The 25,288-nt window shown below is 44.4% G+C and overlaps 1 protein-coding gene across 2 annotated transcripts in view; it reads right to left on the minus strand.

Annotated features, from left to right (window-relative positions):
• Positions 1–15,740, minus strand: part of nwd1 (NACHT and WD repeat domain containing 1) — a 30,326-nt gene extending 14,586 nt beyond the window's left edge. Inside the window, exons 1-12 of one of the 2 annotated variants that reach the window (XM_047374074.1) lie at positions 15,611–15,740; positions 15,190–15,275; positions 14,345–14,461; positions 13,033–13,387; positions 11,650–12,958; positions 10,806–11,009; positions 8,099–8,252; positions 7,824–7,941; positions 7,171–7,335; positions 6,895–7,092; positions 5,668–5,790; positions 5,335–5,534 (exon numbers count right to left, since the gene is read on the minus strand). In XM_047374074.1, the coding sequence (XP_047230030.1) occupies positions 5,335–5,534; positions 5,668–5,790; positions 6,895–7,092; positions 7,171–7,335; positions 7,824–7,941; positions 8,099–8,252; positions 10,806–11,009; positions 11,650–12,958; positions 13,033–13,387; positions 14,345–14,461; positions 15,190–15,275; positions 15,611–15,728 (3,147 nt within the window). In that variant the 5' untranslated portion in view covers positions 15,729–15,740. Of the gene's footprint in view, positions 1–5,334; positions 5,535–5,667; positions 5,791–6,894; positions 7,093–7,170; positions 7,336–7,823; positions 7,942–8,098; positions 8,253–10,805; positions 11,010–11,649; positions 12,959–13,032; positions 13,388–14,344; positions 14,462–14,649; positions 14,801–15,189; positions 15,276–15,610 lie in introns of those variants that run through there. The other variant, XM_047374075.1, reaches the window with a different exon arrangement.
• Positions 15,741–25,288: the final 9,548 nt, after the last annotated feature.

The following is a 25,288-nucleotide window of genomic DNA, read 5'->3' on the forward strand; positions in this document are numbered from 1 at the left end:
ACGGCTTTCAACACGCCTACGGGCCATTATGAATACAAGGTCATGCCTTTTGGACTTACTAACGCTCCTGCAGTTTTTCAGTCATTGGTCAATGACATTCTAAGAGACGTGGTGGGTCAATTCGTATTTATTTATCTTGATGACATACTGATTTATTCTCAAGATCTGGAAACCCACAGAAAACATGTCGGAGCTGTTCTCCTGCATCTTCTCCAAAACCAGTTGTTTGTCAAGGCAGAGAAATGTGAGTTCCACATAACTACCACTTCCTTTTTGGGCTTCATCATTTCCCCAGATCAAGTGCTTGTCGACCCCTCCAAAGTTAAGGCCGTATTGGAATGGCCTGTTCCAACTGATTGCAAGCAGCTTCAAGAACTTGGAGTACCTGAAATCAGCAAAATGGCTAAACCCCAGACAGGCTAGGTGGGCTCTGTTTTTTGGTCGTTTTAATTTCTCCCTGTCTTACAGGCCAGGGAGTAAAAATGGCAAACCTGACGCCCTGTCCCGGATTCAAGAGCCTGAAGAATCTCAGTCTGCGGGTGAAGAGGAGTTTATCCTTCCTGAAACCGTCAGGTTGTCTGTGTCCCAAGTGGAGGTGGAAAGGGAGGTCCAGGAAGCCATTAGGGATGTTCCTATCCCACCATCATGTCCACCTGACCGCTGTTTTGTCCCTGAACGCCTGGTGCCTAAGGTACTGGAGTCTTGTCATTGCTCTCGTTTAGTTTGTCATCCAGGAATCAGCAGAACCATTCAGACAGTTCGAACTCAGTTTTAGTGGCCATCGCTGATTAAGGATGTCAAAGACTTTGTTGCTGAATGCACTCAATGTTGTCGAGCCAAGCCTTCTCGTTGCCCCCCTGCGGGGTTGTTGCACCCTTTGCCTATTCCCCCTCGCCCATGGTCACATATTGCGATGGATTTTGTGACAGGTCTACCGGTTTCTAATGGTCACTCTGTACTACTAACCATAACTGACAGATTTTCAAAAATGGTTCATCTGGTACCCTTGGAGATGCTTCCATCTGCTAAGGAGATGGGTGAGATATTGACCCGAGAAATTTTCAGACTCCATTGAATCCCAAATGACATTGTTTCCAATAGAGGACCCCAATTTGTGTCACGTTTCTGGAAGGAGTTTTGTTCGTTGTTGGGAATTTCTGTTAGTCTTTCCTCAGGGTGTCATCCTCAGTCTGATGGCCAAACCGAGAGAGCCAACCAAGAAGCTGAAACCAAACTTCGTATATTATGTGAGTCTGACCCGACCAAGTGGTCACAAAATTTGCCCTGGGTTGAATACGTCATGAACTGTATGCAATCAAGTGCCACTGGTTTGTCCCCTTTTCATGTTGTGTTTGGTTTCCAGCCACCCATGTTTTCAGTTCAGGAGAGAGAAGCTAATGTTCCATCCGCCCAAGCGGCTGCCCTAAGGTGCCAAAGAATATGGTGAAAGGCCAGGAGGTCGAAGATCAGAATGTCACTGGTTCAGTCAAGAACGGCCAACCGGAGACGGATCCCTGCCCCTAAGTACCAGGTGGGGCAGAAAGTTTGGCTCTCCGCCAAGGACCTCCCATTAAGGGTTGAATACCGGAAATTGGCACCCCGATTTGTTGGACCTTTCCCAATCTCCAAGATCATCAACCCTGTCACTGTATGACTGAGATTACCCAACTCCATGAGGATTCACCCCACGTTCCACGTTTCCCAGGTCAAGCCCTTCGTGGAGTCCCGACTGTTATGATTCTGGCACGTCTGCTCTACCCTGTCTCCCTGGCTGCAATCAGCAGATGAGATGCACCTGGTGGCTGCTGCAGTGTAGTGCAGTCTGTGGAAAGCCAAGCACCTGTGTCTTCCCTGATATATTCTGACTCTGACAAGCAGACGGTGCCAGATTTTTGAAAGCCATTGTGTGAGTAGATATCCAGCGTTCCTTCCTGTCTGATCATTGTTCTTGACCTTGCCTTGCTTTTTGGATTTATGCCTCTGCCTGCTCCCTGTCGGACTATTTGGATTTTGGTTGTCGACCTTGTTTCCTGCATCTGGTTTATGCCTCTGCCTGCCCCTTGCCTGACGCCTCTTGTTCTGATCGTTGACCCTGTTTCTGTCCTCGGATTATTGAGCCTGGAGTCACTTCTTACCTGTGCTGTGGAGATCACTGCCTGCCACCCACTGAGGTTTCCCCTCTGGGTTTCAAGTTCTACTCAAGACAAAAGCAGGTTAGTGACTTTTCTGATCCCTGCAAAATCTGGAGAGACAACAAGTCACTAATCCCTCTTTGTGCCTCAGTGATTCCTGGAAGCTGTGAGGAGTGTTACCTGTGTGACGTTTTCCTGTGGCTGAATAAACCTTTTAAACTTTCAGTACTGTGTCTGGCTGAATCTTGGGTCCGCCTTTTTCTGATTCATAGCAGAAAAATCTGGCCAAAAATGGACCCATCGTCAGCACAACAGTGGCGTACCCACGTTGATGAGACCTTTTCCTGGTTGGGTTCCGGCATGGAGGAAATAATTTCCACATTACGTTCTGGCAATCTTGTCTCCGAGCCGCCACCGTCACAAAGAAACCACGCCCAAGTAGGTGTAGTGTTTGTTTCATTTTTGCAGTTATCTGGTTTGGAAACTATCCCACAAAGTATTGCGAAATAACGCAAAGACTATTGCCTGAGAACGCAAAACGTATTGTGAGCGAACGTAAAAGACAAAAATTCCCCATGTCCCCTCGCGGACTCCGTAGAAAGACTTCATCAAGGGAAGATATTAAATAAATATGTTGTGAAATAGAAAAAAATTGAATGTACCATTAAATGTACAATTTATTTAATACATCATTAAATATTAAGTGTACCACTAATTATGTCATGTTGTCTTTAAAATTATACTTAATTATTCAGTGGCATATTTAATTGCATAATATTACATTTCATGATATAATGGTACATTTATTGTTTCTAATGATGTATTAAATAAATAAATGGTATCTTTAATTTAATGGCACATTTAATGTTACATTTATTTCATGTTACATTTACTTCACTTATGGGACATTCACAACATTTATGTATTTAATGATGATTTTATTGTATTAATTTTGTCCAGTTTGACCCTCCATTCTTGATGCCTGTATAGGAGGTCATGTCAGAATTTAAATCAGGTGTTCTGGAGCAGACAAACATCTAAAACTAGCAGGGAAGGGGTCCCTGAGGACCAGGACTTTGAACCATTGAGGTACAGTTTCTAAATTATGAAGGTTTTGCCTTTTTGGCCTTTTGTTCAACAAGTACAGTTCTCTTACTAGGTGCATTTTTCTTTTGTTTCAGCAACTTGAAACATAAAAGTAATGTCATTGTTCAAAGGAAACAATCACTTAATAAATAAGTAAAATACAACTATGTACATTTTGTTTATTCAACTAAGATAGACATGGTCTGTTTCCTTGTTTAATATTTTATTATTTCTTGATTATTATTCTTTTTACTTTAACTGGCCTTTACTACAGCTAAAAACAGGGACCTAACTGGTCCTTCAAAGAAACAAATTACCAAAAGACTAAATGAAGAAAACAAAAATGGGAGTGGCACAGGAGTGGGAGTCAATTTACCAGGAGTGGGACGGGACAGGATTTTTTTCGTTATGCTGGCCTGGGATTGGGATGGGACAAGACATTTTTCTGTGGGAGCGTGATGGGACAGGAGAGAAAATCCACTCCCGTGTCACCCTCTAGTCCACATGTGTTTTGTAAACCTGGAGAAGGCATTCGACTGTGTCCCTCGTGATGCCCTGTGGGGGGTGCTCCAGGAGTATGGAATCGGGGGCCCTTTATTAGGGGCCATCCGGTCCCTGTACGAGCGGAGCAGGATTTTGGTCCACATTCCCGGCACTAAGCCGGACCTGTTCCCGGTGCATGTTGGACTCTGACAGGGCTGCCCGTTGTCACCGGTCCTGTTCATAACTTTCATGGACAGGATTTCTAGGTGCAGCCAAGGGCCGGAGGGGTTCTGGTTTGAGGACCAGTGGATTTCGTCTCTTCTTTTTGCAGATGACGTGGTCCGGCTGGCCCCCTCTAGCCAAGACCTACAGCACGCACTGGGGCGGTTTGCAGATGAGTGCGAAGCAGTTGGGATGAAGATCAGCTCCTCCAAGTCCGAGGCCATGGTTCTCGCCCGGAAAAGGGTGGCTTGTCCTCTTCAGGTTGGAGGGGAGTTCCTGCCTCAAGTGGAGGAGTTCAAGTATCTTAGGGTCTTGTTCACGAGTGAGGGAAGAATGGAGCGGGAAATCGACAGACTGATCCGTCCAGCTGCTGCAGTGATGGGGGCACTGTGCCGGTGCACTGTGGTGAATAGAGAGCTGAGCCGAAAAGCAAAGCTCTGTTAGAAATAACCTTGCTTACTATTACTTATAGATAAGCTTTCACACACACACCAGAATGATTAAGTATAAATGCCAATGTTTTCACTTTTGTTAGGATAAGATAAGAATCCTCACTGATGCACATTATAAGGACAAATGACCTAGAGTTTGACATATAGTTTATTACACTGGGTTTGATTGTAGAACAATCTGTAACCGGGTTGATTAGAATGCTGCAGCAGCACTTAGATTGAGGGTTGGACACCTGCTTTTACACGCTCTATCAGATAGACACCAGAGTGGTGACACATAGTCTACTGATAAACACTGAGGGAGTGCACATCCCGTGCATAGGCGTGCCAGATATAAAAACTGTGTGACATTCTTTCGAGGCTGCTTTTTCACTTCAATCACCGAGCGGATCCAGGACAGGAGCCTCAGGGCTGATCTCTGTAACCAATCATCTGCCTTAATTAGATTAAAGGTGGTAAAGGTATAGAACAGTTTGAGAGTCATTCCTCTAAAAGAAAGTGTTGTAAACATTAAGATTGCTTATGGGGAAAAGATTTTGGGGAAGCTCCAAGGCATCTAACCGCCAGCAGGGTGCGGTTGCTCGGACGTTTTGTGAACATTAAAGCCTCCTCTTTAGAAATTTAGGAAGAAAGAAAAAAAACCTTTGTGGTGTTTGATCTTGTTTAGAGACGCTAGAATGGCTGTTACTCTGTTCATACCGGTTCCAGTATACTCGGGTTTAACAGGTTAAGAAAGAATTAAAGAACCGTGGACAAAACTTGTCCAGGACAACTGGACACAAGAGATCGAGAACATTATGGAACCACAGAAAAGCACAGCTGCTGAAATTCCAGAGTAACAGAGTAACAAAGAAATGACCGTCTGGAAACAAACACAAAGACACCAACAGAAACAGCTGCAGAGCACTGGAGTTTACCAGAGAAACCTTCAGGAACGTCAGGCTGCACCCACCACCCACCTGCGTCCAGCTGTAAACAAACAGCAGCTCATCTGACACCTCCAGGTGAACTGAGGAAGGGGCGGGGCCAGCAGGTCCTGCCTCCTGGATGCAGAGAAGCTGTTTGCCACTCTTTAGGCTCCACCTCCTCAGGGAGCCATCGGCAGCCAATGAGAGGCAGTGGGTGGAGCTTTCGATGATCTTCACAGACAAAATGGCCCCTAGATGGCACAAAACAAACAGGAAGTAGCATTTATGTTGACATCTGTGCTGTGAGCTCTGAAAAGCTTTCAAAGTATCTGGATAAAGTTGGTCAAATATTCTGCTCCTCTGTAGATGAGGTTTCGGACCCACCTGGAGGTCCCTGCAGGGCGTACATGAGCTGTTTGTCCTCAAGGCTCCAGACTGCCACCACGCCGTCAGCTGAACCAGTGACCAGCAGCTGCACAGCCACATCAATATCCAAACAGAGCACGCCTGAAAACAGTGACATGCTGCAGCTCTGTGAGCAGTACCAGAACCAGAGTCCATCCTGTCTGGATCTGAGCTTTCACAAGCAAACAGAGCAAATATTCAGGTATCTAAAGTTATTAACTGATCAGTGTTTTAGGTGTTTTTTATTACTCTGTTACAGCTGAGTTTCTGGAAGCTCCAACACTAAAGAACTCGTGAACATCAGAGCTACAATCCCACAGAGTTATTCCTCAAGAAGACCATCAGGTCTACCATAACTACGGTCTTATTCATCAATATCATCAGCTGACATTTTGGACATTGTGATAAATGGTTCCCTCACCCTCACACCAAAGGACAACACCAGAGGAGAGGCTCAGAGTGCTGGTGCAACACTGCGGGGAATGTTCTCTAACCTTCTGTAAACCAACTCCAGCTGTTTTTAGAAACAGGGAATTTTCTTCCGATCTATCTTCTGGATCAGGACCAGACTGTAGGCTAACATTTGAGGTTAGATAAAGGTTGCAGGAATGTTTTCTACACTGACAGTAACTGGAGCAAAGACGGGAATGTTCTCATCATCTGGAACCAGTGTAATCGGATCATGAGTTTGCTTCAGACTTTCTGGTTCCTGTTTATCTCTTCTTCGAGCAAACTAGCCACCAGGAAACTGTGTGGAGCAGATAACCTGCTTGGTCAATGTTTTGGTGACTACTCCAAGGGAAACTTCTCCTATAAACACCTAAGATATCTACAACTAAACCTTAAAACCAAACCTAAAGATCGGACATTGGATCACTTTTAAACCACCATCAGCAGTGCTTCTTATTGATTTCCACATAAACACATTTAAACTTTCTGAAACTGTTGTGAGGACATTGAGGACATAGACCCTCCTGGGCAGCTGAGGCTGCAGATGGGCTTGGACTAGACTGATTCTGGATTCTTTGACATGTCCATAACACCCTGTGCTGAGGTTCCCTTCAGTAGAACATATCGCACCGCCCTGTTCTGCAGCAGAAGAACCTTTTCAGATCTAGCATGAACACCAGCTTCCCATGTTAGCTCTGAAGTCACTTCCTGTCCTCCGCTTTATGCTTTAGGTTAGCAAAGTTTCACAGCTCTCACCTCCGTGTGGTGCAGTCAGCGTGTGCTGCAGCGCCCCCCCTGGCTGCTGCAGGAAGCTGCTCTTCGGGATCAGAACCGGCATTTGACACATCTGGAGCCAGTCCTCACATTGGCTGCAGAGCTGACCAATCACAGCGCAGAAGGTGGAAGACAGGGAGGAGAGTCTGGCCAGCAGCTCAGAGTAAAACAGAGACTGGTCTGTAATCAGAGAAACCACAGCAGGTCACCCAGATCCGACCCAAATGGACCAAAATGTTCCAGCTAAACCACACCGACCCATGTGACCCGACAGGACATCCAGGCTAGGCTTCATCAGGATCAGAGCGTCACGAACCAGTCCGGTTTCAGAGCAGTTCATGTACTTGAAGCACTGGTCCAGGTCGCTGATCACACTGGACACCCCACAGACTCGGCTCTTACAGTACAGCCACTCAGCACTGCCTGCACACACAGAATCAGAGAGACTGGAGACACTGGTTTCACTAGTCAAACTGGACTGCTCTGCATCACCAGGCTGGGATTTTATGAAGAACCACTCAATGATATAACCTTGCAGATAAAAACATGCTTCATATGTGATTTTAAATTTTAAACTATGTGAAAATCATTCATAGTCAAACTTATTACAGAAGCAGCTCATTCACGTGGAGTTTTTATGCTTATGTATCGTAGTTTGGTTAATCTGAGCATGCTCAGTTTAGAGGAGCAGAAACAGATCATTTATTTCAAAGAATTGTTAACTTTTTCTTTTTAACAACTAAAATGTTTGGTTGCAGTTACTCACCAACATAATAAAGTTACAATAATAAGAATGTCTGATGTGGATGGATCTATCTATTTGAACATGGCTGAAGACCTTCTGATTCATTAACTAATAAAACATTTGACTAGTTCCAAAATGGTCCAGTGGGCGGAGCTCGTCATCTTACCTATTACTTCCTGTCGTAGCTCCTCCCACAGACCAGCATGCAGCAAATGATAGGGCAGCTCTTGGAGCTTCCTAACGTTAGCCAATCCTGCAGCAAACCACAGTGGCTGGGGTGGGACCTTTGAAAGCAGAGAACCAATCAGAATTCAGCATCCACTTAGCTTGTGAACTGGTGTGAAAGGAAATGTTTTAAAACAGACAGATGCTCTTCTTTGTTTCATCACACAAAAACCCCACTCAGATGTTTCCTGATCTCTGTCAGAGGAGTCCTGGTACCTTCCTGTCCGACAGCAGCAGTGTCAGACCCGGCAGAGCTGCTGGCTTCAGTTTTCCAGACCAGCGACCCAGGAAATACTCCGCCAGGATCCTATGGGTCCGCCCCCGTCGCTCTGGTGTCAGATAGTGGGCTTTAACAACCTCAGAGAGAAGCCTAAACAGAAACAGCTTAATGTTATTCCAGAAGGAGTGATGCTCTGATGCTTAAGCTGCTGACCAGAATTAGGGCATCTAGAATGTACCCAGTGTAACCTGGAACTCCCACTACCCTCTGCAGATCTTGATGCATATCACTTTTTGCTAAGATAAGACCTGAGTCTGTAATTACTCCTGATGATAGAACCAAAAATACAAAGAAGTGGTGTTGCTGAAGCAGGAAGACCAAAACCCAAAGTACAGCATAGGCAACAGTACCTTTAAAGACCACCAGAGCTGATCAAAGTGATCTTCATGGTAGAACATCAACTCATAGAAAACAAGCATCACTGCAGAAGCACAGATGTCCTGCTTAACTACAAATTAAAAGCCAATAAAAACAGATGTTTTTAGCAGATTTTAATGGATCGGTGGTTTGAGCGGCTCTGATTTCAGAGATCAGATGTGGGCTGTGGTAGAAACAGAAAATAACAGAGGCAGTAAGGATTTCATGGAGCTTCATCAAGAACAATGAACCTGATCAAACTACAACCAAAGAGGAAACGGCACATTAAAGTGGAACTGAACCCCAAATAAATGTTTTTTTTTTTTTCAGAGAAACTATAAATTGGGCACAATCTTTATTTTATTGTGCATTTATTGTGCATTTTGTTTTACATTTCACGGTGGGGGGCTGCACGGTGGCACAGTTGGTAGCACTGTTGCCTTGCAGCAAGAAGGTCCTGGGTTCGATTCCCGGCCAGGGGTCTTTCTGCATGGAGTTTGCATATTCTCCCCGTGCATGCGTGGGTTTTCACCGGGTACTCCGGCTTCCTCCCATAGTCCAAAGACATGCCTGTTAGGTTAATTGGTCTCTCTAAATTGCCCTTAGGTGTATGAATGAGTGTGTGCATGGTTGTTTGTGTGTTGCCCTGTGATGGACTGGCGACCTGTCCAGAGTGTACCCCGCCTCTCGCCCATAGACTGCTGGAGATAGGCACCAGCTCCCCCGTGACCCACTATGGAATAAGCGGTAGAAAATGACTGACTGACTGACTTGTTTAAATCACAATATTTGTCCTAAAACTGTCTTAGTGCTGCCCATTTGGGTTGAATGGTGGTTACTGCAGTAGAATTTTCCTATTGGTTCAAACGGTCTGTGGAAGCTTTAAGCTTTGTTAGATTAAAAGTGTTATTATTGTTTTTACCAAATGCGAAAATGAATTCTGTGAAGAGTTGTTCACTCTGACTAAACATGCAAGCCGTCTGGAAACAGATTACATTAGGGATAAGTTCTTGGCGTGAGAAATGATTGATGAGCTTGTTATTGAAGTTCAGCCAGGAAATCTCATGACTGCAGCCAGGTCAGTGTGACATCAATTCAGCAGTCCAGTTTAGCTCAGGAATAAGGACTTGACCAAATGATGAGAATGTTATTGTAAACTGTCACGTAGGCAAATCTGATCTTTTCCAGATGTTGGGCTGGAGTGTATTCCTGGAATTGCAACCGAGAAACAATGTTGTGGATGCCAGACGTTTTACGTAAACGAGTATGATGATTTCAATTGGTCAAGAGGACCCCAATACACACCAATGCTTTGTATCTGTATAAAACCGCCCTCTAAGAACTGAAAAGCAGGGATACTTGGAATTTTTTGATGATGTTTTGTGCGCTGTAAGAATTAAAAGTTTCCCCCGTGAAGGCTGGGAAGAGAGATTTCTCTGAGTTCTGTGTTAATTGTTTTAGCTCAGTGATAAGACCGCCCTCTTCCACAGGTCTAGCTTGGTCCACGACTACGTCATAGCGCCGTGTTCAGGCATAAAACCATCTGATTCAGACGTGCGCCCGTAGCGAGTCAGTAGTTTGACCTGCGAGCATTGATCGTAGTGTTTTATGCTTTATACCTTCGACCAGATGCCTTAGTGGAGATGATATAAATCTACATGTAAATATAAACTTTATGAAGGTTTGTTACAGCTTTGAACGTTAGCCCATGTTAGCTATGATGCTGCTAACATCACCTTACCACTCAGAAACTGGACCCGTTCTGTCCCCCACTGTCTTGGCAGCTCCGGCTTCGGGCATTGCTGAGTCAGTGGCTCGGACTGGTAAAGTTCAGGCCTGATGGGCTCCTCTCGGCCTCCCTCAACCTCCGGTGACGAGGGGGGTGAAAAATCCTCCACCTCTAAAGGCCTTTCTGTGGTGAAACTACCAGTGTCGCTATGGTCAATCTCCATGTTTTAATATGTCAAGTTAAGCTAGCTGCTACCTTCTCTCGTCCTCCTGACCACACACCCGCTTAACCCCCTCCACTTGTCCCCACACTTGGCCATGCCCCTCAGTGTCCCTTGGCACCGCCCACTTTGGTGGCTTTTTTTTTTAAATTCTCAGAGGGCGGAGTTATGCTTTTACATTGAGTTTAGTTCCACTGTAAATCAGAACCAAGCTCAAACACTGCAACGACCATAAGGCACAGCGACGTCTTGAGTCATGATCAGACATATACTCAGATGCTGGACGTCCACACCTTCAGCTCAGATTTCTTGGTTGAGTTTCACTTGATCAGTTTACCGGCTGTTGAAGGCGATGACAGCGACACCCTCGGTCCAACGCTCCTCCAGCTGGTCCTTGAGGTCCCATTTGAGACGAGCCCAGAGGAGGGGTGGTAGCCTGATCAATGAAGGGGTGGGAGGCAGGGAATATCTGTATGCCTCACAGATTACATCATCATCCAATGACATGACATCACGCAGCTCCGCCTCCAACAGGCCTCTCCTGTAGTCATGACATAAAGATGAAGACATTTCTAGATTTCATGGTTCACCATGAGATGATGAAACAGCAACACAGCAACCTTCTATCATCTATAGTCTCCTGCTTATCATAAAAAAGGTCAGAGAGGTTTTAGGTCCAAGTAGGACAACCAGCTCCTCCTGGAGGACCTCTAGGTCTTCCCAAATCAGAAGGGACATATGGAAACTCCACCCTACAGAAGAAACTAATTTCAGCTGCTTATCTCCAGGATCCCAGGACTGTAGGAGTGAGACTTCAGCTCAGCTCCTCCTTCACCACCACAGGCCAGAGCCACATCTAACTGCAGATGAAACTCTGAACCATCTGTCTACCTCCTGCTCCATCCTGCCATCCCTCAGGAACACCAGTAACATGAGACAGAATCCAAACCGAAACAAAAGTTAAGACATTACTAACTAATGTGGCAAAATGAAAGAGGTGAATCCACATCAAACAAAGATTCATCCCGAAGTGGAGATAAACTAGATTCTTGTTTCCGACTGAGAAATAAAACTTTATGCATCATTTACATTAAAACCTAAAAAGATCTTCACATCCTTCCTCCCTTCAAACCCAGATGATGTCCTACATTTTATCCCAAACCTGAACACAGTCTCCTCACCTTGCCAACACGATGCACCCCAAGATCCCGCTCACCAGTTCCTTTCCATGTTTCTCCTCCAGCTTCAGAAGGAGTCCTGACATCACTTCCTGCGTGCTGGCGCCCAGCACCAGCTCTACTGACGGCGTAAAGGATGTCCAGCGTTTGGCAGCAGACAGGATGAGTTTAAGGTGGAGAGGAGAGCCAGTGTTCTTGAAGCTCTGCAGCACAATCTCTTTCTGCACGCGGGTCAGTGTTCGCTGAGATGCTCGTAGATAGGACTCCATGACCTGTTCCCCTTCATCATAAAACAAAGGCTCCACCTCAAACAGATTCGCTGCATCACCCAGCTTCAGCCGCATGTTAGTGAACGCCTCACTGGTGGTATCCATTGAGACCAGCAGGTAAACGTTTGGAGGGATGTCTGTGGGCAGCCAGTGCAGTTTGTGAGCCTGATGTTCATCTGCAAGCTGCTCCAGTGAGTCCAAGATGATAAGCAGAGTTTTCCCCTGCCGAGAAACTTCCCCCAGCATGTCCTGAAAGAAACGACGCAGCTCCAGGTGAGAGCTGACTGACAGCAAGGGGGGCGGAGTCAGGCCACAGGTCAGACACACCTGTAGGCAGATACTGTGGAGAACATGGTTGATGTTGGGTCTTTGAGGATGATTAGCTGCCAACAGTCTGATCACCAACACTGCCCTGGCCTCCAGGACACCCTGCATCTCCTGTGCCAGTTTGCACAGCAGAGTGGTTTTTCCCATTCCAGCAGCACTGTGGACCACCAGAGGGCCATGGTGGACCGTGGTGGACTCCCACAAGGTGATGCAGATCTTTCCCAGAAGCCCATCTCTGCCATGAAGATCTTTACTTAACTTGGTGGCCATGGCAGAGTGCTGCCTCACCTCTTCAACCATCCAATCCAAATCTTCCTCATCTTTCTCCGTGCTTCCCCAGGTCTTCCTCCACCTCCCCCCCACCAACGGGCCAACTGCCGCTCTGATCCGGGTCGTCATCTGGGAGACAAACTGCTGGCAGATGCTATCCAGGTACTGAGCATGCTCTTTGCGCTTTGGGTCGATGCTTCCTTTGCTTAGCTCTACACAGTGCAGATTGAGGATCTTCTTGGACGTGGCATACAGACGTGACTTAAGCCCAGTGAGGAGTTCCTGAGCTTCAGCATTCAGCAGCTCGTCCACGGTGATGTCCATGAATTTGGCAAGACGTTTAGGCCCATCCTTTATCCTCTGCCGGGGAATCTCCCGGACAAAGAGCAAGGCAGACGGTTCGCAGTTGTCCTTCCAAAGGCCCTCCTGGAACTCCCTTTCTGTAACTGAATCAGAAGCAGAAGACTTTAATATTCTTGGACCAAAAAGGACTAGCTGAAGAACATGTCCACACTCTCACCTGATGAGCTGAAGAATTGTTTCTGCTCAGCCGTGATGTCTCCAGTGGCCTCGGCCTGAGCTGCTGCAGAGCGTAGAAGCTGCAGTAGGCGACTCTCTGTGAAGTGCCAGGACAGAAGATCATTGTCATGGAGCTTCCCAGTCTCAGGCTGGATGTCACTGTGTTGTAGAAACTGAGCAGTGATTGGCTGAAGGACATAGGTGGGTGGAACAGAGTTGTTGTCCTTCAGAAACCACTCTTGCAGTTGCTTAACACCTTCTGGGTTTTTGGAAAGCTTCGAAAGAAGAACTTCAAACTGCTTTTCTGATATGAGAGGAGGAAGTGCTCGGTGGCCATACTGGTTCCCCAGCAGGCCCTTCAGAACCCAGACATGAGGAAACAAAGAGAAGAAGAAAAGTAAATGTAATCACTCAGATGCAGAACCTCACAAAATCTGAGTCTAACCGCAGCTGTTCTGTTTCTGGCCTCAGAGGTTCTTTAGAGAACATCAGGGAACAACCAGCATCATGAAGACCAAGGAGCACAGTAGACAGATCAGGGAGAACGTTCTGGAGAAGTTTAAAGCAGGGTTACATTCTGTAACAATATCCCTAGGTTTGAACATCTCACAGAGCTCTGTTCAATCCATCATCTGGACATGGAGAGAGGATGGACCACCTACAAACCTTCCAAAACATGGATGTCCACCTAAACTGACAGCAAGGAGAGCATTAATCAGTGAAGCAGCCCACGGTAACTCTGGAGGAGCTGCAGATATCCACAGCTGTTCTTTAAGGAAGAGTGGTGAGGAGAAAGCTAATTTTGACAGAAAGCCAGAAGAAGTCCTGTTTACACTTTGCCACAGACCATGCGGGAGACACAGGAAATACTATATTTGGAAGAAGATCATCTGGTCAGATTGGACCAAAAAATGTCACTTTTTGCCCTACGTAAAAGGAAAAATGTAGAAAACTATAAATCTTCTTTTTATACAACTTTAAATCCATAATAAACCGGATGGACGGACGGTCGGTCGGACAGTCGGTCTTGTGAAGATCAGACTGACTGAACTCCTCTCATTGGGAGACAGGTCCTCTTTAATAAAGCACCAGATGAAGATCTTACTGGTTTCTCAGGGCATTTTGAGTAGAGGAGCAGAACCATCACAGAGCAGGAAAACTTCACTGAAGCAAATATTTTGGGGAGGTTTTGGAGCATGGTCAGAGAGAGGAAGAGCATACATTCTTGTTGATCAAACTGTAATCACAGCTTTCACACAGAACAGACACTCACCAGCTTAAGATAAAGAACATGAAGAACATAAAGAACTCACAACAAAGGCTGGACCAGCAGAAATCCTCTTACACATCTGGATCTCCTGCAAGGAGATCTCACAGGCTTCATGCTCTCCAAATGGCACGTTCCGAATCCCCCAGCTCAGATCCACCACCTGGACAGGAAGATTGGACTGATCAGATGTTTTAAACACAGAAGAAGTAAATAAGATATGATGGTAGGTACATCATGTCTCCATGGATGCTTCATTTCATGTGTTGGGGAAGTTTTTCTCTGCAGGAAATCACTAAAAAATTCCACAAACTTCAGGAAGTTGAGTCACAGAGTTCAGGAGAAACTCACAGGTTCCAATTTACTGAACAGACCCCAGGTGTTCTTTCTGAGGCTGCAGACCTCATCTGGTTGTTGTGGATTTTTCTTATCAAAGTGGAGAGAAGTTGACTCATAACAAGAGAAAATCCGGACTTTGTCTTTATAAGTTTTATTCAAAGGCATTCAGCGTTTGAAGACCCTGACACTGAGGTTAGTCAGTGAAACAGAGCCCTGATCAACATTTACACACAGTATTTATACCAGAACATGACAGTTTTATCTCAACTTCAAAGAGTCTGTGTTTTATGACCCCAGACCCTTCTTGAGTTCAGAGGTGACAAGGTTATCTGGGAACCCGTCTGTCCTTCCCAACACATCATCCTAACAAATGGGTTTTAACCATTAAACTTCTGATAATGGCTTTTACAGCTTCCTCCCCTAACACAGATGTTCACAGGAGTGAGGTAACCCAAAGGTCACACACTTTGGAACACTTAATAAAATAATTTCCATTACATGGTGTTTGGATCATTGGTGTGTGAGAGCATGGTGCTGCAGGTTTGAACTCACCTCAAAGACCAATCCCAGACTGCGACAGAAGGCCTGGACTTCTGGGTAAGCTTTCTCCAGCAGAGCTTTCCTCTCGCTGCTCATGTCTGCACAGAAATCAGAGACAAGTTCTTCCTGCAGCTTTCAGACAGAAACAGAAGTCAGAGAAAATCAAGAACTCTCCATGTAGAAAGATCAGGAGTGAGAAGATCACCTGGTGATCACCAGGTCTGATCTGATGGATCAGGCTGGCTGAAAGCCTCCTCCATCACAGTCACTTTAATGCTGCATCATTTATTCTCACAGTTTGCTTCATTTCTAGATGTTCAAAAGCTGAAGAGCAAAACTCCATACAGAACCTGGGGTTGGCACCTGTGGTTTGAGCTCCTACAGAGTTAAGCAGTCAGAAGATTGGTCAGTACTTAAACCAACAGAAACTGACCTGCAAACGTGGAGCTGATGAAGACTCTGATCATGTTGCTCTTCACCCTCTGAGCCCCATTGCTGCGTCCTCTCAGGACGTCCTGCAGATCGGAGGTTTGCCCTCCTGCAGCCATCATCTCAAACTGCTGTCTTCTTCTCCTCCTGCTCCTGTCTGGTCCATGTGCATCAGCTGCATGCAGCTTGTTGTTTCCCTCTGAGGATTTCCTCCACAACAACCTGTTCTCCCTGAGGAGCAGCAGGTAATTTCAATGTTGTTATGAAGCTGCAGAATGGACCTGGATCCAGTCCGTCCTGGACAAACGGCACCACCGCTGATTTATTGCTGCAGCTCAATCAATATGAACAGCAGCAGTTTTTGATGATGTTTATTTTCTTTTAGCTGAAAGTCTAAAAGCATCCAGAATAAACACTAATTTAAAAATATTAATATATTAATAATTCTATTATTTCTTTGCTGCAAAAGTGTCTTCACAGGTCTGCCTAAAAAGTGGATCAGACAGCTGCAGTTGATCCAGAACGCTGCTGCCCGCGTCCTCACTAGAACTAAGAAAGTGGAGCACATTGGCCCGGTTCTAAAGTCCCTACACTGGTTCCCTGTAGCTCAGAGAATAGACTTTAAAATACTTCTGTTAGTCTATAAATCACTGAATGGCTTAGCACCAAAATACATTACAGACTTGTTGTCAGTGGATCAACCACCCAGACCTCTCAGGTCTTCTGGCTCAAATCTACTCTGCAGAACCAGAACCAGAACCAAACATGGAGAAGCAGCTTTTAGTTCTTATGCTCCACTAATCTGGAATAAACTCCCAGAAAACTGGAAAAGCGCTGAAACCCTAAGTTGCTTCACATCGAGATTAAAAACTTATTTGTTTAGAGCGGCCTTTGACTGGGCCATCTAAACATTATTAGTTAACTTTTCAGTCCAACTTTCCTTTCATTTTCTTATTAATCGTTTTATCATTAATTTTTTATTTTTTTATGTTTTTTTTATCATCTTAGCATTTTACTTTAATTTAATTTTGCTTTTCCTGTTATGTCTCTCCTTTTTTTCATGAACAGCACTTTGAATGATCTTGCTACTGAAATCTGATACCAGCAGGTTTATTTCAGTAAAAGTGACACGTGTGGCATCACAATGTTCTTATGTTTGTGCTAAACTTTGGATTGTATAAAATATTTTTATTCCTTTCTTTGCTTTTCAGTTAAATTATTAAGATGCAGCAAAAAACATAAGACAGAATAAACGTTTTTAAACCTGCAAATTTACTGAAAGAGAAAAACATGATGGATGGATGGATGGAAGATGGATGATGGATGGATGGATGGATGGATGGATGGATGGAAGATGGATGATGGATGGATGGATGGATGGATGGATGATGGATGGATGGATGGATGGATGGATGGATGGAAGATGGATGATGGATGGATGGATGGATGGATGATGGATGGATGGATGGAAGATGGATGATGGATGGATGGATGGATGGATGATGGATGGATGGATGGAAGATGGATGATGGATGGATGGATGGATGGATGGATGGAAGATGGATGATGGATGGATGGATGGATGGATGATGGATGGATGGATGGATGGATGGATGGATGGAAGATGGATGGATGGATGGATGGATGGATGGATGGATGGATGGTGGGTGGATGGATGGGTGGATGGATGTATGGATGGTGGGTGGGTGGGTGGGTGGGTGGATGGATGGATGGATGGTGGGTGGATGGATGGATGATGGATGGATGGATGGATGGTGGGTGGATGGATGGATGATGGATGGATGGATGGATGGATGGATGGATGGATGGATGGATGATGGATGGATGGATGGATGGATGATGGATGGATGGATGGATGGATGGATGGATGGATGGATGGATGGATGATGGATGGATGATGGATGGATGGATGGATGGATGGATGATGGATGGATGATGGATGGATGGATGATGGATGGATGGATGGATGGATGGATGGATGGATGATGGATGGATGATGGATGGATGGATGATGGATGGATGATGGATGGATGATGGATGATGGATGGATGATGGATGATGGATGGATGATGGATGGATGGATGATGGATGGATGATGGATGGATGATGGATGATGGATGGATGATGGATGATGGATGGATGATGGATGGATGGATGGATGGATGGATGGATGGATGGATGGATGGATGGATGATGGATGGATGGATGATGGATGATGGATGGATGGATGGATGGATGGATGGTGGGTGGATGGATGGGTGGATGGATGTATGGATGGTGGGTGGGTGGGTGGGTGGATGGATGGATGGATGGTGGGTGGATGGATGGATGATGGATGATGGATGGATGGATCATGGATGGATGGATGGATGATGGATGGATGATGGATGGATGGATGATGGATGGATGGATGATGGATGGATGGATGATGGATGGATGGATGATGGATGGATGGATGATGGATGGATGGATGATGGATGGATGGATGGATGGATGGATGGATGGATGATGGATGGATGGATGATGGATGGATGATGGATGGATGATGGATGGATGGATGTTTAAGGAAGTATTGATCCTATATTCTTTTAGTTCGTTTTGCTACTGAGAAAATGTCCAGGTCAAATCTGGGTCTGTTTGCACAGAGAACCGAACAGTTTGGAAGAACCGAGTGAGCTACAGAGCTGAAGCTGGTTTATGTCCAGATGAGATTAGAAGTGAAGTGATGAAGCCATCTGGACCGAGGAACGGCTGGTGGAGGAGCTCCAGGAACATGTTTTACCTGCTCAGGTGTCAGCATCACCTGACCTGAGTGTTTTGAGAGCAGGAAGTCCCAGGGGGCGCCGCTCACAGCTGCAGCTGTAAACTAATTAGAGCAAAGAGGGCTGAGGAAGACGAGGATGACAAACAGTTGCAATGCTGTGACATCAGCAGGTGATTCAGAGGTCAGTGATTCCTCAGTGTCCTGCATCAGTTTTAAATAAGTTTTTGGTCTGCTGCTTGCAGAAAATCTGTAAGAAATAAAATAACTGATTGAACAAAACTTCAGCTGAGCAGATTTAACAGATCTGCAGAATTTTATTTTATTTTATTTTAGTGGTGGAGCCGTGGAGCAGTCCACCTTCCTCAGACTGTTTTACCTCACTTCATTTATTCTTATTGTTTATTCCACTTGTATTATTATTAACTGCTGCATGATGGGAAATATTCAATGTGTCAAATATATACAATTTGTTTGTTTGACTTTATTTTGTTTAAATATATTTTTCTCATAATTATTATTGTATTCATGGTACTTTAACCTTTGAACTAATGAACCCAGAAGACCTTCAATGTTCCTGAACGGGTTCTGGATAAAAACAGGAGAACCTGAGTGGGACTCTTTCCTCCTCTGAACCCTGGATATAAAGAACCCTTTGGATAATAAATTGAATATTTTCTAATTTTCTAGACTGATCTGTAAGATAGAAGAAATCACTGGATCTTCTTTCACCTCCAGAATTAGAATCTTCTGGTGGTTTGAATCAACAAGCTGCAGCTTTTTACTGGAAGTTTGATGCTGATTCATCTCCAACTGTTGTTCTCATCTGAAGCTGTTTGTTCTGCAGATTTACCTTCAGGCTGTTTTTTATCTGCAGCTCTCTGAGGACGTTACAGCAGGAGGACGGGTCCAGCTGGGACATTTCCAATGTCTCCACACAGCAGCTGAGAACTGCAGTCTCTCACCACCTTTATGCTTTTTAGGTAAGCATAAGTTTGACATGAATAAAAACGGACTTTGCCTCATCTTCCCTTCTGCAGCATCTGTAGACGTTCCAGAAACAGGAAGTGAGGAGTCGCCATTGCAACATGCAGTGATGCCCCAGAACCAGTGAATGGTAGACAGCCAACATTGACCCATCCATGATATGTTGTGGTGCTGTAGGTCGGATCATACTTTGGGTGGGATGATTGTGACCATTTAGCTCTTTGTGTGGATCACAGCCGGCCCAAAGCATAAATGACTGAAGGAGCTGCTTAGGGCGCCCTTATCATCAGGAGCCTCCTTAAAATGCTTGAATTTTAACACAGACTATTGATATAAATGATAAATGGCCTGTACTTGTATAGCGATTTATCAGAGACCCCAAAGCGCTTCAGTCATCCACCCATTCACACGCTGACAGTGGGGAGCTACATGGTAGCCACAGCTGCTCTGGGACAGACTGACAGAAGTGATATAAAATGTTTACATTGGTTTATTAAGAAAGATATTCAATTTGATTTGATGGTTTCAGTTTCCATAAATTACGATTTTCAGTTGTTTAAATCTTTAATTTCAGATATGAAGGATTTGGAAAGTTGACTTTGTAAACATGCAAACAATAATCTTCATGTGTTGCCATAGTTACAATCTGATACTATGAGTTTAAACTTTTCTTTGTGTTTGAGCTCAGTTTGTTCACAAATACATGTCAGCAAATAATAACCAATGATCTGTTTTGTTTTTTTTTTGGCTCAGCCTGTTAAGCTCCGCCCCCACTAACGAGGGTCCTCAAATCAGGCCCCATAAGACCAGGGATTAGCCCTGATAAATGTGTGTACATTTCTAACACTATCCTCCTCCAGCTCCTTCCTGCTCCTGGTCTGGTCCTGATGGGTTTCATGGGTTCTGTTTTTAGAGGTCATCATTAGGCTGGTCAGATGGAACCGAACCAGCGCTTCCAGTTAGCAAATATGAACTCTATCAGCCTCACACCTGTAAACCAGAGAAGGTTCTTCTCCTCCGATCCATAACCAGCAGAGGAGCTGTGATCAGGTGCAACCAGAACCTCCACTAATTAAAGAGGAACATGATGATATCTGCACCAGTCAAAATAAAGAGCAGCCTATTCTGAAGCTTTGCAGGGACTCCAGTCTGTGGAGAAAATGATCATACAGAACCAGAACTGAACAGGGACCAGCTCCTCTGTCAGAACCTTAGGTAGATCAAGAACATGCTCAGGAAAGAAGCCGCCCAGAAGGCTGTGGTCCAAACAGAGATGAACAGATCAACCTAAATAACTGACCCTCACAAGAACACACACTGGTGAGAGGACAGTACTCCTGTGGGTCATGTGGCAAAGCTACCAGCCAAGTAGCCAATATAACCATTCAGAACCAATTTAAATGTGAAATGTGGACTGAAAGGTTCTGTGTAGAGGCCTTTTGGTGAGAACTGTTTTCCTGTAAAACATGTGGCTCAAATTTCATCTAACACCTTAGATCTGACAGAGCTGAGGGGCTTTTTCCCTGTAAAATATGTAGTGAAAGTTTTCCCCAGAGCAGCTTGTTAATCCTCAACATGAGGACTGGAGGATGCAGAGAGAAACCATGACCCAAAAGCAGCTCTGAGAGGGACACATCAACCCTAAAGTACAGGTCCTTCTCAAAATATTAGCATATTGTGATAAAGTTCATTATTTTCCATAATGTAATGATGAAAATGTAACATTCATATATTTTAGATTCATTGCACACTAACTGAAATATTTCAGGTCTTTTATTGTCTTAATACGGATGATTTTGGCATACAGCTCATGAAAACCCAAAATTCCTATCTCACAAAATTAGCATATCATTAAAAGGGTCTCTAAACGAGCTATGAACCTAATCATCTGAATCAACGAGTTAACTCTAAACACTTGCAAAAGATTCCTGAGGCCTTTAAAACTCCCAGCCTGGTTCATCACTCAAAACCCCAATCATGGGTAAGACTGCCGACCTGACTGCTGTCCAGAAGGCCACTATTGACACCCTCAAGCAAGAGGGTAAGACACAGAAAGTAATTTCTGAACCAATAGGCTGTTCCCAGAGTGCTGTATCAAGGCACCTCAGTGGGAAGTCTGTGGGAAGGAAAAAGTGTGGCAGAAAACGCTGCACAACGAGAAGAGGTGACCGGACCCTGAGGAAGATTGTGGAGAAGGGCCGATTCCAGACCTTGGGGGACCTGCGGAAGCAGTGGACTGAGTCTGGAGTAGAAACATCCAGAGCCACCGTGCACAGGCGTGTGCAGGAAATGGGCTACAGGTGCCGCATTCCCCAGGTCAAGCCACTTTTGAACCAGAAACAGCAGCAGAAGCGCCTGACCTGGGCTACAGAGAAGCAGCACTGGACTGTTGCTCAGTGGTCCAAAGTACTTTTTTCAGATGAAAGCAAATTCTGCATGTCATTCGGAAATCAAGGTGCCAGAGTCTGGAGGAAGACTGGGGAGAAAGAAATGCCAAAATGCCAGAAGTCCAGTGTCAAGTACCCACAGTCAGTGATGGTCTGGGGTGCCGTGTCAGCTGCTGGTGTTGGTCCACTGTGTTTTATCAAGGGCAGGGTCAATGCAGCTAGCTATCAGGAGATTTTGGAGCACTTCATGCTTCCATCTGCTGAAAAACTTTATGGAGATGAAGATTTCATTTTTCAGCACGACCTGGCACCTGCTCACAGTGCCAAAACCACTGGTAAATGGTTTACTGACCATGGTATCACTGTGCTCAATTGGCCTGCCAACTCTCCTGACCTGAACCCCATAGAGAATCTGTGGGATATTGTGAAGAGAACGTTGAGAGACTCAAGACCCAACACTCTGGATGAGCTAAAGGCCGCTATCGAAGCATCCTGGGCCTCCATAAGACCTCAGCAGTGCCACAGACTGATTGCCTCCATGCCACGCCGCATTGAAGCAGTCATTTCTGCAAAAGGATTCCCGACCAAGTATTGAGTGCATAACTGTACATGATTATTTGAAGGTTGACGTTTTTTGTATTAAAAACACTTTTCTTTTATTGGTCGGATGAAATATGCTAATTTTGTGAGATAGGAATTTTGGGTTTTCATGAGCTGTATGCCAAAATCATCCGTATTAAGACAATAAAAGACCTGAAATATTTCAGTTAGTGTGCAATGAATCTAAAATATATGAATGTTAAATTTTCATCATTACATTATGGAAAATAATGAACTTTATCACAATATGCTAATATTTTGAGAAGGACCTGTAGCTGCGAAAAAGCAGGGAGCCACGGAGATTCTCCACCGCTCCGCCTTTACTTCATGCTTTCTTTTATAGATCAAATATTTGCTTTAATAATTACAAAAAGAAAAGAGATTCTCATCATGTGCAACACTTTTCTTTCTTCAGTTCAATAGATAGATAGATAGATAGATAGATAGATAGATAGATAGATAGATAGATAGATAGATAGATAGATAGATAGATAGATAGATAGATAGATATTGGGTAAAATACAATTTCTTTATTCAGATTTCTTTATATTTTTTTGTTCTTTTAAACCAAACAGAGCAACATTTTTATGTCACTGAGTCCCTTTCAAAACACATATTTTGAAGCTTTTGTAAATGTATTTCTGTTGTAATTATTTTTATAAAAAGAAATCATAAAACTTGATCTGAATCAATGTTGCTGCCTTGTCCTTTCTCCTGACTCTGTGAATCGGCACATCTTCATTCTGTTTTCAAACCACCAAATAAACTAAAGAGTTAAAACCCACTTAATTAAACAAGAATAAAACATTTTAGTAAAAAGACGTCAGAATTCTAATAAAAACACTTTTGGTCAGTCTCAGCCTGCAGCTGTATTAGCCTGAGAGCGCAGATGGCTGTCAGTAACTACTGAGGTGTTTATGATGTTCCTCCACAGCTTGTCCGTGTGTAGAACAGCAGGAGACTTCTTTCTAAAAGCCAGGATCGTTTCTCTGGTTTCTCAGATGTCTTACCTGGGAAACTCACAGCAGTCCGTAAAATCTAACACCACAGGGCCATGATCCATGTTCTAGTCACTGAGCAAACCCACAATCCCAGATCCCACTCGATCTTCTCATAGACATCCAGAAAACATTGGACGTGCAGTTATAGTTCTCTGCTTGAAAGCACATATTGATGTAAAAGGAAATTAAAAAAGCAGATCAGCATTGAAGCGTGTCAGTTTGAACCTCTGTTTGTGTTTCACTTCGCTGTTTAATAGCTGCTGTTCAAATACAGTTTAATATCCTGAAATGTGAAAAAAAAAATCACAAGTAAAACCTGAAAAAAGGAGGATTCTGGCTTTACAGAAATCAAAGAGAAGTCAAGTCAAAAACAACAGCTTGTTACCATTAGAAGGCAAAGACACAAACTGAAAGAATAAAGAAACACATTTAGAAAAATAAGCAATGAACACAGAAATATAAAATACAAATAAAAGACTGGGGGTTCTAGGGTTTAGGAGCCACAACTGAAGAACCCAGATCCCCTCTAAGCTTCAACCTTGTTTTCAGGACAACCGAAAGCAGCTGATCAGATAATCTCAGTGCCTGAGGAGGAACATAAGGTTGAAGTAGGTTGGAGAGATGAACGGGTGCAAGGCCATTTAGGCATTTATAGAATGTAGGAGAATCCAGGAGGACTGAAAGAAGCAATGTTTCTGGAAGAATAAGAATGGACCTGGGACACACTGGACTTAATGGTACAGGAAGAGATGACCCAATAGAACATGTTTCAGAGTAAAAATACCTGACAGAAAGAACGGAACATATAAGGATCTCTAAGATCCAATCAGAACAGGTTACCTTGACAGAGAGTTAATGGTAAAGTTTAGGTGCCAACAGCCAATAAGCATTAGAAGAAGAAGAAGAAGAGGGTCCTGTGAAGGTGAGCTGAAGCGCTATAGAGTAGGTTTTGCTGTGGTTAAATATTGGGGTCTGATCAGGATCAGTGAGTGATAACTGCTGATGAAGAAGAAATCTTCACAGACTTAGATACGACTTTGTGATTCTTTTTGTTTTACTTCTACACACAACTTAACTAAAGGGACGTTTATTGATGCATTGTTGGTCTGAAACAGACTGATTTAGTTTAAAGACTTCCTCCTCAACATCATGTTATCTTCGGGATTCTGATATTTATTGTCCTTCTGCTGTGACTGAAAGATCTGCCTAGAACCACACTTTAAAAACGGGCTTTTTCAGTGTTTTAGGCAGAATTAAAGAAAATAGATTATAGATAACATCTAACCTTTTTTGCATGAATAAAACCAGTTAATACACGTTTACTCTGCCTTTATGAATTGAAACAAGACTGTAAACATCTGCCTTTATTCATACGTGGGATGTTGTGGTTTGGATGTTGTTAATAATTATTCCTTCATTAGTTGTTGAGGGGAAACAGCACCCCCTACAGTCACGTGATAAACCGGAAACAGAAACTGAGACATCCGGTAGAAGTAAACAGAACTGCTAGCGTCGTTAGCTTCCCGCTAGCATCGTTAGCTTCTCGCTAGCATCGTTAGCTTCTCGCTAGCGTCGTTAGCTTCCCGCTAGCATCGTTAGCTTCCCGCTAGCATCGTTAGCTTCCCGCTAGCAGAGGTTTTCCGTGTGTGAGGTGACAGTCTGAGTCTGCGCAGCAACAATGTGTTCAGTTCAGCCTCTGAGAGAGTTTATCAGAGAGAAACTAACTGCTGCTGCTGAAGAAATCTTCTCACAGGTGGAAAAAACCATCGTCCAGTACGAGGAGGAGATCGACCGTCAGCGCAGACTGCTGGACCTCACCTGGAGACCCCGAACCGGCCAGAACCCCGCAGGTAGGTCCAGGCTGAGGGTCTCAGGGTCTGAGGAACTGATCTGGGTTTCAGGCTGACTGGAACCGGATCAGCAGA

This window comes from Girardinichthys multiradiatus, chromosome 9, assembly GCF_021462225.1.
Source record: "Girardinichthys multiradiatus isolate DD_20200921_A chromosome 9, DD_fGirMul_XY1, whole genome shotgun sequence".
Taxonomy (NCBI): Eukaryota; Metazoa; Chordata; class Actinopteri; order Cyprinodontiformes; family Goodeidae; genus Girardinichthys; species Girardinichthys multiradiatus.